The sequence below is a fragment of the Lepidochelys kempii genome, chromosome 1, assembly GCF_965140265.1.
Source record: "Lepidochelys kempii isolate rLepKem1 chromosome 1, rLepKem1.hap2, whole genome shotgun sequence".
Classification (NCBI taxonomy): Eukaryota; Metazoa; Chordata; order Testudines; family Cheloniidae; genus Lepidochelys; species Lepidochelys kempii.
The window spans coordinates 216,717,519-216,733,686 of record NC_133256.1 but is presented as its reverse complement, the minus strand read 5'-3'; the positions used below and the strand labels follow the sequence as shown (position 1 = coordinate 216,733,686).

General features: G+C 45.8%; 1 protein-coding gene across 1 annotated transcript; it reads left to right on the top strand.

The window, feature by feature from the left end:
* Positions 1 to 274: 274 nt before the first annotated feature.
* On the top strand, positions 275 to 13,817 carry SLC2A3 (solute carrier family 2 member 3). Its single transcript, XM_073313736.1, has 10 exons — positions 275 to 484; positions 3,956 to 4,051; positions 6,090 to 6,250; positions 6,574 to 6,814; positions 7,081 to 7,243; positions 8,329 to 8,516; positions 9,162 to 9,266; positions 9,802 to 9,903; positions 10,222 to 10,425; positions 10,964 to 13,817. Exons 1-10 carry the CDS (start codon positions 470 to 472, stop codon positions 11,189 to 11,191), a joined length of 1,503 nt encoding a protein of 500 aa, XP_073169837.1. The 5' UTR covers positions 275 to 469; the 3' UTR covers positions 11,192 to 13,817.
* Positions 13,818 to 16,168: the final 2,351 nt, after the last annotated feature.

The following is a 16,168-nucleotide window of genomic DNA, read 5'->3' as shown; positions in this document are numbered from 1 at the left end:
AAATCCCATTAGCTGCCCTCCTGAGTGATGTTTTCAGGGTTTGTAGTATCTGTGAAACATAAAGAGGGCTCTGCTCAGACTCCCACACACAAATGCCTTTTAAGGAGAGAAGGAAAATGCCTTATCTAAATTTCCAGTGATGAAACATTGAAGTCACAAAATTAGGCAGGGTCACAAGTTTGTTTTTTTTTTTTTTGCTTATTACGGGAGCTGGGCGGGGTCTTGTCTGGCTCAGTCCCTCCCTAATATCCGCACCTCCTAGCAGAAACCATAAATAGATTGCTCTAAGGCAGCTCCTCAGCAGAGAGATATTGCAAATTGCACAGAGCAAAAAATTACAGAGACGGTTCCAGATATTCAATTACGTGGGAAGCAAATACACGACATTTGAGAGATCGTCAACGACTTCATTAAGAAGGGGGCAGTGGGTGTGCAGTGTCTTGACATTCCTTGACATTTACCAAGGACCATGGAGAGCAAAAAGGTAACTACAGCAGATCTTTTTCTCCTTGCCTTTATATTTTTAGCCGGCTTATGAGTGGTTTTGTTGTTCAGTGCGTGCCTTGGTTTGAACATGGTTGCGTCTGTTCATCCAGCATTTATACATTCTGGGTTAGCGCTACCCAATTTGTCTGACTTGTGAAACCCTCGGCCTGGCTTGTTGAAGATGTTTTGAATTGTTGGGCATCCCTTCGCAGGAGGTGTCTTTACAGATAACATCATGGTGTTTGATTATTATTACTATCTCTTTTACTATTTTATTTGTGTGCCTTTTGAGCAGATGAAAGGTCTATAATCAAACACTGAATGTGCATGAGGGCGAGCCTTTACTATGATTATTTAAGGATGACTCTGAGAAAGTGGCAGCCATAGGGGATGCACGGTAGGGGGAGGGGAAGATGGTTATGTAGGGTTGTTGCAAGTCATGGCATTTGGGTACATTTTTGTGGTTGTAGTTTTTCAAAATATTGCTTTCCTTGTCATGTTTTATTTGGCATGAGATCTATTGTGCTGGCCGAATGAGAGCCATTTGTCTTTAGGTTGACCAAGATGACAATGTGTTCGTGATGAGAAAAGGACAATTTCTCTTAAAGGTTTTTGAAGGCTATTTTTAAAGAAATAATGAGTAACCTTCCGATTTCAACCGAGAGAACATGGCAGGTTCACTCCCTCTCATGACACTGAGCTAGAGAGCCTTTGTGGGCAGCATTGTTGATGGGCGTCCATGTGTGTTGTGTGCATTAATCTGTGAACTAATTAATTGTGTGTGTTTGAGAGCATCAAGGATAAAAAGCAGGCAATGGTAGCTGGGGAAGAGACAGTGAGGGAGGGAGAGTGGCATCAAATAACTGACTGATGCTGGTGCTCATTGAAGGATACCTGGGGGTTACTGCTCTCATAGGGGTATTCAAGTAGCCATCAGTTTATAAAACCAAGCCTTTCTTTCCCTTTTTCTGGGACAAGAGGAAAGTGTGAGGGCATGAGGGAGGGAACTCTGAACAAGCATCCCAGTCAAGGTCATTTAGAGGAGAGTAAAGAAGCTGCCCCAGTTGAGGTCAATGAGTGCTACTATTCTGGGTTTCCAGCCAATGAAAAGAGAGAAAACTGGTGGGAAATGTCTCCCCCGATAATATACATGCAGTCAGATACCATTGTCACCCATTGTGAGAGGGAGGGGTATGGGTGGTGTTTTGAATTCCCCGCCAGCGTCTAAGCCTCAACTCTGTCACTGTGGTTTGTGTAGATCCCACCCTGGTATTTCTGAGCTCCATGGATATGCTGCTGGCTGGAGAGAATATACATTAGATCATAGTCCTTTCACTGCAGGGTTGGAAGGGGTGAGACCATGTCATGTATACTTGAGTGTGAGACTGGCTGTGTAATACAAAGAAATAGATTAGAAAAGGCAGGAGGCATGAAACGTGGTGTGGAATATATATGAACTATACCATCTATAGTATGTGTGTGTATACTATGTAAGCAAAGTATGCCTATGTTATATCATGCCCAGATGGGTCCTGTGGAGCTGGAGACTTGGCCTGGACATTGAGTAAGCCATGGCAATGCAGGATGCTCTTTTGCTTAAGGCACTGAACTGAAAAACGGAAGATCTGAGTTTTGTTCCCAGATGCACTGTGACCCGGGGCACTTATTCTCTCTGTACCTCAGTTCCTCATCTTCAACATGGAGGGAATAATAATTCCTACCTCATAGCAGTGTTGTGAGGATAAATCCATCAATATCTGTGAGATATTTGGGTGCTAGCCTCTGCATCCAACAAGCTTCTAGGTGGCACTAATCTAGGCCTTTTCAGAGCTCATTGACCCCAAGGGAATGAGAGAGCAAAGCTAAATCTGAGTCTTCTACATGACAGCGCAGAGGGAATCAGGTCTGACCTTGTAGCACTCCCAGTCTCTGCTGGCCCCAGGCGAGAGTATCAGAAATTGGGAATGGAAGTACTACACTGGTCTCCACATTATTCCCAGTCCTCACTGGCCTTAGAGAGTGAAAGCTAGGGCTGGGAATACACATTGTTAACACCTTTGGAAGAGTTCCCAGTCCCTAGTGAATGAGAAACCAGGATAGGGTATTAAGGATGGAACTTCTGAAGTGTTGCCAACTCAAAGCATTCAAAAATTATCAGTCAGCATCCCAAAATTGTGAGATTTTAAAACTATGAAAAATGTTGCACACTTTTTATTTGGTTTTTGGTTTCTGAGCCTTAGAATTCACATGGATCATATTTTCCAGCTTTGGTTGGCAGCCAGGGCTAGAAACATACTTTTTACTTTAATGAAAACTGAGAGTCTGATATAATCACTTGACTCCAGGAGCTGGGGCTTTAAGAAATACATGAAATATTGAGAGCCTTGCAAAAAAAAATCACAAGAGTTGGGAGTACTGCCTTCTACCCTGCCATGAAGAGTTTTAATACCATCAGCCTTTGGTTCAGGGAGTAAAATCCCAGTATGGGGAAAGAAATCCAGGTCTCCTGCATGGCAGTGCAGAGAGCTAATCCCTCAGGGCACTAGATCTGGCTTCCACTGTAATAAAGGTATTAATCCTAGGAGTACTGAGACTTATATTTATTTAGTGGCCCCAGTCACATTGCATGGGAGATGTTTACAAAACATGCCAGGGGTCAGAATCTACTTCTAAATGAAGCATATAAACCAAAAAATAACAGCCACTAGCTAGTACAGCCAATTAAGAAATGCAAATAGAGGGTGTGTAACTGGGGAGCAGGGTGTATAACTGGAACCTCTGACAGGTGAGATAACCATCCTGCCTCTAATTCAATATCTGTCAATAACTGTCAGTGAACCTCAGTGGGTCTCTGAACTTCTTGTTCTCAGAACAGTTCCTCCTGCAATGGCTTGTTGAGTTGCTGATGTGGCTCCACCACTTCACGTTTGCTGCACCTGTTTTCCATTGTCACTGACTGGGTGAGCATGTGTTCTATCGGCCAGCACAGGACCATTCTCAGTGGCATTCTGGGTATCCTCAAAACATGCAGCACGAGTGTCCTGCTTGGATTTGTTGAGGTGTTTTCTGTTCCTTCAGTAGGTCTGGTTCTTGAAATGTCTGTGCCATATGACCTTTGTGTGGATAGTTTGCTGTTACATTGGCAGGTTCCTAACCAATTTTATTTTATTTCTGACCCCATGCAATCAGGATGTAACACACATGGGTGCCCTGTCACATGACAGGGCTGAGTATACATGTGCTCCCATGATTAGCATTATATTCAATATTCCTGGCCCATGTTGGCCCAGGATAATGAAAGATTGAGACTGGGGATGGAACCCTACTCTCCCAAGCGACCCATAGGGAGCACTAGACCTGGCTTCTGAGGAGCTCTTAGCTGAGATTGTTGTGTTAAACAGAAAAACAATTTGTGTGGAAAAAGTGAAAAAATTAATTAAATGACTGATTTTTCCCTCTCTCTCTTCAGAAAATTACTTGTCCCCTTCTCTGTGCCGTTTCCACTGCTGCCATCGGATCGCTCCAGTTTGGGTACAACACGGGTGTCATCAATGCACCTGAGAAGGTGAGAGAGAAAGAGCCCTCTGGGTTTTGACATAGCCGGGTGGTCTCATCTCTTCCATAGAGCTCATTCTGCCTCAAAAGATGGTGCTGAGGATCATCTTAGAGGCAGGGAGAGAGGGAAGGTCATTGAGGAGCTAGTGGGTGAATGGTTTGTCTCTCCTATTTGAAGGGCAAAGGAAGAGAGAGGACCATCCCTTTTAGTGCAGGGGAAGAGGAGGAAGAGGGTCACCTTTACGTTTTGGTGAGGAGAGATGGAGTAAAGAGGGTCATTGTCCCACTTCATGTACAGGAGGGATAAAAGGAGAGGGGTCAGTTTGCCATTTCAGGCAGGTAGGGAGTGATGGGGTCCTCCCATTTATGAGGTACAGTGGGAGTGTGGATGGCATCTCTGTCTCATCTGGACATCCAGAGGGAGAATTATGAAGGGACGCCATCTTGTTTGGGGCAGTTGGAAGCCTTGTCCCTGCATGTTTTGGATGTAGGTAGAGCGAAAGCACGAAAGAGGGGTATCCCTATCTTCCAAAATACACAGGAATATGGGAATGAAGTTGCTTCCTTCATTTTGGGGATGCAGAGGGAGGTTGGAGTGGAGTTTCTGCCTCCATTGTGCAGTAAAGGGGAAAGGAGGGGAAAACCAAACTGGAACATTGGCATAGAGGAGACATTAGAATCAGGAAAGGGGAGGGACTGGGCATATGGAGAGTTTGGGGAGACTCTATAACCCTCCTGCCAATCTAGTTTTCTATCCAGATTCCACCCCTTTAAAATAATTTACTTTGGGGAATATCCTCACCAAAACGATGTGTCCCTGCTGCCAGTCTGTTATCGTTCAAACCACAGAAACCTTCTCACCCTCCCTTATAGACTGGGATGAAGCATACTGACAGGAGTGGGGGCTGTTCTGAGTCACAGAAAAGCCCTTTCAGGGGTTGGAGGGGACAGCAAAGAGCTGAGAGAGGGCTGCATGGGATTATGGTTTCCCTGTTGATTTTGGGCTTCCTCTCTCAGGCTTTTCTCCTATCTATCTATCTATCTATCTATCTATCTATCTATCTATCTATCTATCTATCTATCTATCTATCTATCTATCTAATCTAGTTTCATATTAAGCTCAAAGTGGGGGCTTGGTGGGGGATGTGACTGTCTGGGGAAATTCCAACCAAGTAATTTGCAAATTACACCACCAAGAAAAAAAAAAAGAAATGAAAAATGTAGGCGGTTTTTTTTTCTTGTAAACCAGATGAGCTAAACCTCATGCAAAAAAGTGAGTCACATCTGCCACATCCACCCTGTCTCCCGGAATACAGATGTCATAACCAGAGATGGGGGTGTGCAGTCAAACTAGCGCCTTGCTGCCACCTGCTGGGGGCACATAATGTGAAACTCGGGCCCTGCAACACTTTGTAATCAGACAGGATATCTATCCGAAAACTTAGCAATAGGAAAAGTTCTTTTGCCTATCATCTCATCCATCCTAGAAGACAATGCAGGATAGTTCCCTGGAGTGCTTCAGGATTTTATTCAGTCTCTTGGGGAAGCTATTTCACAGTCTCACATACCCCTCGCCGCTGGGGAATGTATCCTGATACCAGAAATGTTCTCATTTGTGAGAGAACATTTCCCTTTGCTCATTTTAGTCCCATTGCTGCTATTTCTCCTCACTCAGACCTACTGTCACCAAAGACACCCTCCTTGCTGTCTACATCCTTCCGCTACTTACAGAGAGTTAGCCTTATCTCCTTAATCATCTCTTGCCCAATCTCATCATACTAAGTAAATCAGTCTCTCCATCCTCTTAATCATGTCCTACTGCTCTTCTCTGAGCGTCTCTCCTTCTGAAACTTTGGGTTCCTCTTCAGCTGTCCTGACCCACTTTAGCTTCTCTACTTCCAAATGTCTGAGATCTCTCCCCACCACCCTGACTTTGTGACAAAAGAACGCCCTGATATCATACAGAGCTCCGCCTCTCCCACAGTACATTATATTTTATTGTAACCCCTCTCTCCTCCCATTTCTGGGGTGTGTTTTCTCCCATGCAGATTATTCAAGCATTCTTCAATCAAACATTAGAGTTGCGGAGAGGGACCCCAACCTCCTCCGAGCTTCTGACCTCGCTGTGGTCCCTCTCCGTCGCCATCTTCTCCGTGGGAGGGATGATCGGCTCCTTCTCTGTTGGACTTTTTGTCAACCGATTTGGAAGGTACGTTAGGAAGGGGGTCTAAGCCACCATGGAATTTGTCTCTGAATTATGGGATATTGGAAGGATTAGGAGAAATTATTTCTCTCCAAAAAATTGGACCAATGGACCAGAGAAGGAGGGTAGGTTGGGGAGAAGGGACCGATTCCTGGAAGGGCAAGACAGTGGTAGAGAGAGAAGAAAAGAAGCAGACAAAGGGAGTGGCTGAGTGGGGAAGCGTGGCCCGGGGAAGGGGGATCTGGCTGGGCATATAACTTCTGCAATTTTCTCCCTATCGTTGCAAATCAATAACCCCTGGCCTATGCTAATGTCTCTCTCCTTGGCAGGCGGAACTCCATGCTACTGGTGAACATCCTGGCCTTCGTGGGTGGCACCCTGATGGGCTTTTCCAAGACGGCAAAAGCAATAGAAATGCTGATCCTTGGCCGCTTTATCATTGGCCTCTTTTGTGGCCTCAGCACTGGCTTTGTTCCCATGTACATTAGCGAGATCTCACCCACCGCCCTGCGTGGTGCCTTTGGCACCCTCAACCAGCTGGGCATCGTTGTGGGCATCTTGGTGGCACAGGTAGGCCTGATCCTGACTTTCTCAATGGCTGTTGGGGAGGGCACTGAAGGTTTTATGGGGCTAACAGGCTGCTTCACGGGTATCATTAGAGGGGAATGAGACCTCATGGACCATTCTATAGTCACCATGGGGAGGAATGGGTAGGTTGAATAGCTAACTGACCACACTACTGTGTAATTCTTGAGGAGGAGAAAGGGTAAAGACTTAATTTTCAACACAGGGGAATATCTCGTAATATTTCTTTCTCTTCTTGTTCGCTGGATTAGATTTTCGGCTTGAAGGAGATCATGGGGAGTGAGAGTCTCTGGCCACTGCTTTTGGGGTTCACTATTATCCCAGCCATCCTGCAGTGTGCTGCTCTGCCCTTCTGCCCTGAGAGTCCCCGTTTCCTGCTGATCAACAAGATGGAGGAAGACAAAGCGCAAGCAGGTGCGTGGACACTTCTAAATGGCACCACAGGACAGCTACTGGTCAGCCCAGTCACCACAGTCCTCCTAGCCTGAACTGAACTTAGGGGAATGGATGATGAGGAGTGATATGAGAACCTGGATCTCCTGCACGATAGTGTAGACAGCTGATCCCCAGAGGTCACCAGACCTGCCTCCGCAGTACCCCCAGCCTGCACGAGCTCCAGGATGTGTGAGAGAACTGTAACTGATCTGGGGTCTGCTGCATGGCAATGCAAAATCATAGAATCATAGAAATGTAAGAGAGGAAGGAACCTAGAGACGTTGTCAAGTCCACCCCTCTGAGCTGCGGCAGGACCAAATATACCTAGACCATCCCTGACAGGTGTTAGCCCAACCTGTTCTTAAAAATCTCCAGTGATGGGGATTCTACAACCTCCCCGGAAGCATATTCCAGGGCTTAACTACCCTTTTAGTTAGAAAGATTTTCCTAATATTTAACCTGTATCTCCCTTGCTGCAGAATAAGCCCATTACTTCTTGTCCTACCTTCTTACCTGGTCCCTATGAGGCATCAGGCTTGCCTATCAGGCTTGCCCATCAGGGTGCTCCCAGCACATTCTTGGTGAGAGTAAGAAGTCCAGAATTTACATGGCCATAGTATAGAATGATAGGGCCTAGGACAACAGGTTTAGCCCCTCCCAATCTTTGGAAAATAAAGTGATTGAGACTAGGAAAAGAGGTCTTCCTCATGGTATCACTGGACTCAGCCTCTGCTGTGCTCCTAAGTAGCCCCAAGGTGAGTGTGTGAACAGGAGCAGGAATCAAATGTAGGTTTCCGGCTCAGAGGCACAGATCACTAGGCCTAACATCTACTGTGCTCCTAACACATTTAGCTCCAGGTTAAATAGGAGGCCAGGACCAGGAATAGAGCCTTAATCTGTCCCACATAGCCAGGCAGAATATTAACTTCTAGGGGGTCCACAGCATTTGATCCCCCCTTGGAGAGTTGGAGACTAGGGCTGAGAGTGGAACTCAAGCCTCTTGTTGGCTGGGGCATGTAAATTGATGACATCTCATGTATTCTATGTGTGGTTCCTCCCTGTAGTTCTCCAGAAGCTCCGTGGTACACAGGATGTGGCCCAAGACATCCAAGAGATGAAAGAGGAGAGCACCAAGATGTCCCAGGAGAGGAAAGCAACAGTGCCGGAGCTCTTCCGCTCGCCGAATTACCGCCAGGCCATCATCATTGCCATCGTACTCCAGCTCTCCCAGCAGCTCTCGGGCATCAATGCTGTAAGTCAGCTTCCTGTTTCACTTCTTGGGCTCAATTCTCTTGCTGCTGTGTATGAGTGTCTCCCATTGACTTCAGTGAGAGTCAGCCAGTCACAATAGCAAGAGAATCTGGGCTCCTGGGCTTCACTTCCTGTCTTCAGTTGAGATCAATTTTTGTGATACTCCCTGCCAAAAAGAGCTCCCTGAAATATTCAGCTACGTTATGAGCTCATCAGGTATAGCTCACCCCTGGAAGCAGGTCACTTGGAGTCAAGGGAGATCCATAAAACCTTCCGTGACCTCAGGAACTCATCAGGATCCGATTGTGTTTTATAGCCCAGCTCTAGAAAGGGGCTGCTCAGCACATCAAAGGAGATGTGTAGCTAGGAACTAGGATGACCACTTCCATTTCATGGATAACTATATGAACAAGAGGGAACAAAGATTATTTTAAAGGGGCACTTCCCTATAGTGGGTTTTTTTTTTCATGGAAAATTGTTATACCTGTGTATGACAATGAATGGTCCTTGCATGATCATGGATTGAAGTATATACTTTTTTGACTGAGCTCTTATTGGACACATGGAGAGACAGGCATGAAAATAAGGGGCATCCCTTCAGGTGCAGGAACTAGTAACCATATCCAATTGCTTCTTCTACTCCCAGGTGTTCTATTACTCCACGGGGATTTTCGAAAAAGCTGGTGTCAAGCAGCCTGTCTATGCAACCATTGGTGCTGGTGTGGTTAACACGGTCTTCACTGTCGTATCGGTAAGTAGCGCTGCGGAGAGCGGTTGGTGAGATGATGGCTGGTGTGGATCTGCATGGAGGGAGATTTTGGGGACAATAGTTATCCTGGAGCCAGTTTTTTTCTCTTCAGCCAAACTGTGGCTGAGATTTGCAGAAGGGAGAGGGGAGGCACAAAGGGAAGTGTGAAAGAGCAGGAGAGGAGAGCATGGCAGAAGGAGGGAATGTGAGCATACTAGAAGAAAGAAAGAGGGAGAGAAGGGTGAGATAGAATGGTGTAGAAGAGATGTGGACAAGGGTAAAAGTCAGAGGAAGAAGAGGGGGAGGAAAGAGTGGGGAAAGAGATAGAAAAACGCTGGGTGAAGGGGTAGGGAGAGACATAGCATCCTATATCCCCATCCATTTAAGCTGCCACTGACCACATGAGCACTGGAGAGGTGGAGGTAAATGGCAGATAAACCCCTTGGGGATGGGGGTGCAGAGCTTGTCAGGATGTGGAGCCAGCCCCTTTGGCTGTTGCTTTCTAATCTAATGTTTTTCTCTCCTGCCACTTTTGCAGCTGTTCCTGGTGGAGCGTGCAGGGCGCAGGACCCTTCATTTGGTCGGCTTGGGTGGCATGGCTCTCTGTGCCGTTCTCATGACCATAGCTTTGACACTTAAGGTGAGTTGACAGCAAACTGCCTATTCTTGTAGAGTTGAGATGTCATTAGGGACACAGAGGGAAACTGAGGTAAAGGACCCAAAGGTAAAGGAAAGGGCATCTTTGGAGGGATTGGGATGAGTATGGAGACAGGGGACTCTTGAGTATAAAGAAAGGAGAATCTATAGTGGGGGTACAGCTGGGATTAGGGGGAATATACATTCCCATACAGCAGGAACTATATACCATGATTAAGGACATAGAGATGTTGGAGCACGTGTTCCGTTATCCCATGTTTGCTTGTCAAATTACAGCTATTCATGTTTCTCTCCCTTGCAGGATGTCTTGAGCTGGATTAGCTATATCAGCATTGTTGCCATCTTTGGCTTTGTGGCCTTTTTTGAAATTGGCCCCGGTCCTATTCCCTGGTTCATTGTGGCTGAACTCTTCAGTCAAGGTCCCCGTCCTGCAGCTGTGGCAGTGGCTGGTTGCTCCAACTGGACCTCCAATTTCTTGGTGGGAATGCTCTTCCCCTATGCAGAGGTAAGGACACAATTTGGAAAGTACTGTGTTGATCTGATTGTTAGCTACTGTTAAGAGAGTGTTGTAGTTTAAACAACATCCCCATTCCTTTGCTTTCACTTAATGTTTATAATCCACAAATAGCTGGACACTTAGTCAACATAGCCAATCAACATAGCCCCCTTTGAGAGCCACAATATTTGTGAGTCATGATAGCATTCAAAGTTCAGAATCAAGCTTTAAAAATCCCTTAAATGGCCTGGGGTGTTCCTTTAAAAATACTACGTTAAAAGTAAATAAGTCCATATTTTGGGGAGGGTGTTGTGATTCTGAGTTTAGGAGGTTTCAGAGTAACAGCCGTGTTAGTCTGTATTCGCAAAAAGAAAAGGAGTACTTGTGGCACCTTAGAGACTAACCAATTTATTTGAGCATAAGCTTTCGTGAGCTACAGCTCACTTCATCGGATGCATCGGATGAGTTTAGGAGATAATGACTGTACCTTGATTTTAGGCCTATGCACTTTTCAAATTATAACCTTTCCCTTCTTTCCCCCCTGTAGAAATTGTGTGGTCCCTATGTCTTCATCATCTTCATTGTTTTCCTGGTCATCTTCTTTGTCTTCACCTTCTTCAAAGTCCCTGAGACCAGGGGCAGGACTTTTGAAGACATTTCCAGGGGCTTTGAAGGACAAGTGGAAGGAAGTGGCACCGTTGCAGCAGTGGAGAAAAGCCCCATGGTGGAACTGAAGGGCATAGAGTCTGCTAATGATGTTACCTCAAATATTTAACGTACCCCTTCTTGACCCTTTTTCATTGTTAAAGAAATAAGCAGAGAGTCTTTCAAGGATTGGGCAGAGATATACGTCAGGAGAAAATCTAGGACAATTTAAAAATTGCTGCTATTTTATTCTTCCCCTCGCACCGCTCCCTTCCACATTTCCGCCAAGCCCTGCCAGGGTTAAGATGGTCTGAAGTGGGAAGGTCTCATCTGCTTTCAACACAGGAGGGCATCAGGAGCAAAAATAACCTCATCTCCACCTGTTATGCACTTGAGGAGGAGAACATATGGGCAATATTTTTGCTCTCACCTTTAACTGCTCCTAGGTATTAAGGTATTTTTGTGCATAGCAACCTCTTATGTTTTTTAAACTTACTATTATTTTTGTATAGTGAGCTAAAGCAACCAAACAACTCCACAGTGCCATCTCTTCCCACTTTTAATTCTGCTCCACCGTGAGTATGCAGTATTATGCTGGAATTTAATGTAATTACCCAAATGCAAAAAGCCATTATGTCATATTTGCTGTCTGGTGGGTGCCTCAGGAGAAGCGGACCAAGTTACCAGAGAGGGTTCTTTTTCCCTTTTCTTTTTTGTACAGCTAGTCTGAAAGCTCAGTTTTACATTGGTTTATTTATTTGTGTGTCAGTTTAGTTGTAAATATTTATTTTTTTTATATGTAAAAATATGTACAGATAATGAAGCAGAAGATGTTTATGATAAATAGTTATTTTTAAGAGATGATACTGTAGGTTTGAGGTGCAATAAAACTGTAAAGCAGAAATATGGTACTAAAGAGAAAAATTACACTCTGGTTGTACATGAAATGGAGCTGATTATGCATGGCTCCATTAAAGGACATATCTGTCCTCCAGCCACAAATTTTAAAAAATTGAGTACTAGAGAGAATAAGCATGTGATAGTATTTGTGTACATTCTTGTGTCCACCAACGTTCTTATATTCTTCAGGACTTTTTGGTGGCTATGTTAAATAATGGTCACGTGGATTACTTGAAAATTGCAGTATTACAGCAAAAGGGCATTGTTATTTGACACTATTTTCAGTCACTATTAGTTCTTGTGGAGGCTGGGTGATTATTTCAGGCCAGACGCTGACTCATCCAACCCTCTTTTCTTGAAATTTGGCTTCTCTGTTCCTCTTTTCTAACAGTAAAGGAAGTCTGAAAGAGACAGATTGTAATTTAAAGAGATGTGTGTATAAAAAAAAAATTCCAAAACTGTATATTCTTATCAATTGTTCCTATAGTTAAACTTTAGACAAAGGCACGTAGCATGAACCTTCTGGATACAGGACTAGTTATCCAAGACACAAAGGACTCTGTAAAGGTAGAAATGAAGGAATAGAGACCAAAGCTCCTGAAACCTGATAGCCAGACAGAAAGATGTTTAGTCCATGGCTATAGGGTAAATTTTTGCTACAGGGGCTGGGCTGTCCATTCTGGAGGCTCCAGGGAATACTGTAATGTATTGTGTGTCTGTGTGTGTGTCTCTGTGTGTGTACACTACTGCCCTCTACTAGATGGGATATGTCAGACACATTCAGTTAATAATGGTCCCTCCTCTTGTCTCTTAGTTGCCAGAGGACTGAAAAGTTCCTTTAGCTTAGCAGGGCAAGGCTTAGTGCATATAGTACATTTGAATCGGAGGGTTGAGAGCTCTGTTTCACTGACTGGAATACTCAGTAGGGAGAAAGAAGGAAAGTCCAGTGTGGTTAGGCCCATTGACACTCCATCAACATCTGTGTAGGAAGTCCAAACTCAGACTCCAGCACTGAGCACCTCTGCATTTTTGGATTGAAACAAACTCTGGATCTGAATTAAGACCCTGGGTCCATTTACACCAAAGCTAGAATTACATGGCTGGACTTCATACAACACGCAGCAGGGAAGTTAGTATGCCTGACCTCATCATCACATAGCTGGCTAAAGAAAACAAAAATACAACAATACTCCCCAAATCATCTGAGGGCACATCTTGGTTATTGCCCCCCAAGAACCGTGCCCGGGGTTCCTTACCGTGTATTCTCCAGGGTTTGCTCTAGTCTGAGTTTTAAATGACTCAAGTGATGGAGCCTTCACCCCTTCCCTTGTGGACAATAATTGTAAAGTCCGGTAAATTTTGCTGCTGGGAAATATTTCCTGTGATTTAACAAGAACATTTCCCTCCTCGCTCAATTTCATCAACTTACTCCTCGGTCTTCCACCCACACCCACCTTCCTCGGACTCCCTCTTCCTCCTTGCTATTTACATCTTTCAGAGTTTGTAGACGGTTATACTCCCCTCTTTCATCATTTGTCTAAATTATACAGATTTCATTCCTTTGATTCTCCTTATAACTCTGATCCCTTAATATTTGTGGAAGGTACAGCTTTCCGGTTGTATGTCTGTATGTAAGGAAAGGAAATTCCCCTCCAGCTGGGCACTAGAGCATTGCAAACAGCACATCAGGGTGTTTGTATGATGCCTTGGACTCTCACTCTATCTTAGTCTGTCTCTTTCTCTCTCTCTTTCTCTATGTCTGCAGTATGAGTATTGCCGATGGGTTTTATATACTTATTATTAATTTGTGATTGTGTTACATGTTTCTAAAATAAAAACTGTGGATGTAAATATTACATATCTGCTTCTGGGTTTGTTACCTCCCCTCATTCCAAACCAGTAATAGCACCAGTCCTTGGAACAGACCCAGCTCTGCCAATGCCCCTCGATTCTGCCCTGCAGCCCCCCTGCTATCCCAGTCCTGGTCTTCAGCCAATGCCCCTCAGTCCTGCCCTGGAGCCCCCCTGCTATTTCAGTGCTGGGCTTTCTACTTCACTGTGATGCTGACTGGCCAATGGTAATGCTTCTCTCAGCCCCTGTGTGTATGTCCTCTAGAAATTCACCTCTCTACATTTGTCTGTAGGAAGATGTTAAAAAGGGGGTTTCCCTGCGCTGGTCTGTCCTGTCCCTCTGCAGGTATCTTCTAGAGAGTCTTCCCGTCTGAGGCCTAGTTTCCACTGATTAGGTCAATGGAAGGCAGCTTACGTTGACTTAATTATGTCAGTGTACACACTACAGCCTTGTCCCACCGATGTAAGTGCCCTACTACACCGACATCATAACTCCACCTCCACGAGAGGCATAGCACTTATGTCAGTGTAGTTAGGGTGACCCAGTATCTGTGTAGACACTACGTCCCTTACATCAGCTGTTGGCTGTCTTGTCAATTTCATGGCTCCATGAAAGCCGGGTAGCTAGAACCCAGCTGCCCCCCGGCTCCCCACACTCCAAGTCGGGCTGCTGCCCAGAGGCTCCAAGCTTAGGGAGCTGAGAAGCCTGGGTGGCTGGCCCCTGCTCTCAGCTGGGAGCGGAGAGGCAAGAAGCACAGGGGGCAGCTGGGCTCCTGGTGGGGAGCTGCGTGGAGCTAAGAGCACTGGCTGGCAGCCCCCCACCCTGCCCCTCTTCAGTCAGTGGAAGCACTCCTGGTGAGGACACACACCACTGAAAGAAGGAGGGTAGTGTTGACATGCATCACTGCAGTGATGGCCTAACGTAGGTCGGCTTAGGGCTGTGGTGTCGACATGCCCTGAGTCTCACTCACTTGTAAGGTGTACAGAGGGAGCAAGGGATGGGCTTTAGGGTGGCAAGGAGGAAACCCCATTGAATGGAGAAGTCACTATTTATCCTTATTCCTGGGGCAGCTATGGCATTTCTGACATACGTGAGTTGGTGTAGAATGCCACGCTTGCCCCACCAGTCCCTCTGCTGAATGTGAAGAGCAGATGTGAGATGATGCAACACCCTCACACCTGCAGCAGATAGACTGCACAACAAGAACCGCCTGGAGCAGCTGAGAACCAGGTAAATCCTTTCCTACCTCAACAGGCCCAAGGTAACACCAATTTCTCTCCAGACTGGGCCTTCTAAAAACTTATGTTTTGGAGTGCTGTGGTTTTCCAGCTGATGTTTGTTTTTGCGGCTGCGGGCATGTACTTAGCGAGGAGATGGTTTAGGGGTCCAAGAATCAGCTAAGGAGCATTCACTGGGCAGAAAGCCCAGTTGAAATCCCAGCAGAGTTGTCTTGGCCCTCTTCTGAGATGGATCATTTGCGTTCCATGCTGCGTGCAAGTTTCTCAGATGCAACCTTAAAAACTGAGCTCATACCCTTGAATATTAAGTGTCTCTCATAATATGTTGTAAGAGCAGGGATTAGCAGTGGGGATGCCTTTTACAGCTAGACTATCCTTCATTCCCTGTTGTGCAGCATGGTGAGCTCTGGCTGCTTGCTGCCTTCCACCAGAGCTGGTTGCAGGTCAGTGCTGGTAGAGTGCACAGTCTTTGGGATGAACAAAACCAGGGAAGCATTACATGGTGTTACCTGGGAGAGAGGAATAAAGGATGAACATCCTCCCCAGTCTCCTGTGTTGTGGAACCTTGAGACGGTCAGAGCCTTTTGTGATGTCATAGGGCAGGTGATGGCAGAGTCATGAGAACATAGGGCCAGCCTTGAGGCCAATCCCACCTGCTGGCTGATGGTGATACCACACACAAAGTGATGATACCACACACAAATAAATCCCATGTTGCCCAGAAAACCGGGACCTGCTTTCTCTCCCAGGAGGCCCCAGGTGGTGGCTGAGTGAGCTGACCACCGAAGAATCCTTTTAAGGGGAAAATATCCAGAGAGAAATTCCCCGCCAGGGATTGACAGGGTCACACACAACCCCATTGCCTCACACATCAGCCAGGACCTAGGGTGCCGGCATCATTGTATGGGTTGGAACAAGGTAGATACGATGCAGATTTACTGTGTGGTATAGGGATCCTTACATCAGACAAGAAAAGTAGTTCAGTGAGACTGAATGTGAAACTGGATTGTACAGGGGCTAAATGCCCTCCTTTCCATCTTCTGGAGACTGGGGATATCACAGGAAATTAACAGCATTTTTGGGGGGAGTAGAGGTGTGAGGGGGCAGAGTCCCAGGCA

Coding starts and splice junctions, on each gene's coding strand:
- SLC2A3 (XM_073313736.1), top strand. Junction 9,267..9,801: donor CGGTCTTCACTGTCGTATCG/GTAAGTAGCGCT, acceptor CCACTTTTGCAG/CTGTTCCTGGTGGAGCGTGC. Junction 9,904..10,221: donor CCATAGCTTTGACACTTAAG/GTGAGTTGACAG, acceptor TCTCCCTTGCAG/GATGTCTTGAGCTGGATTAG.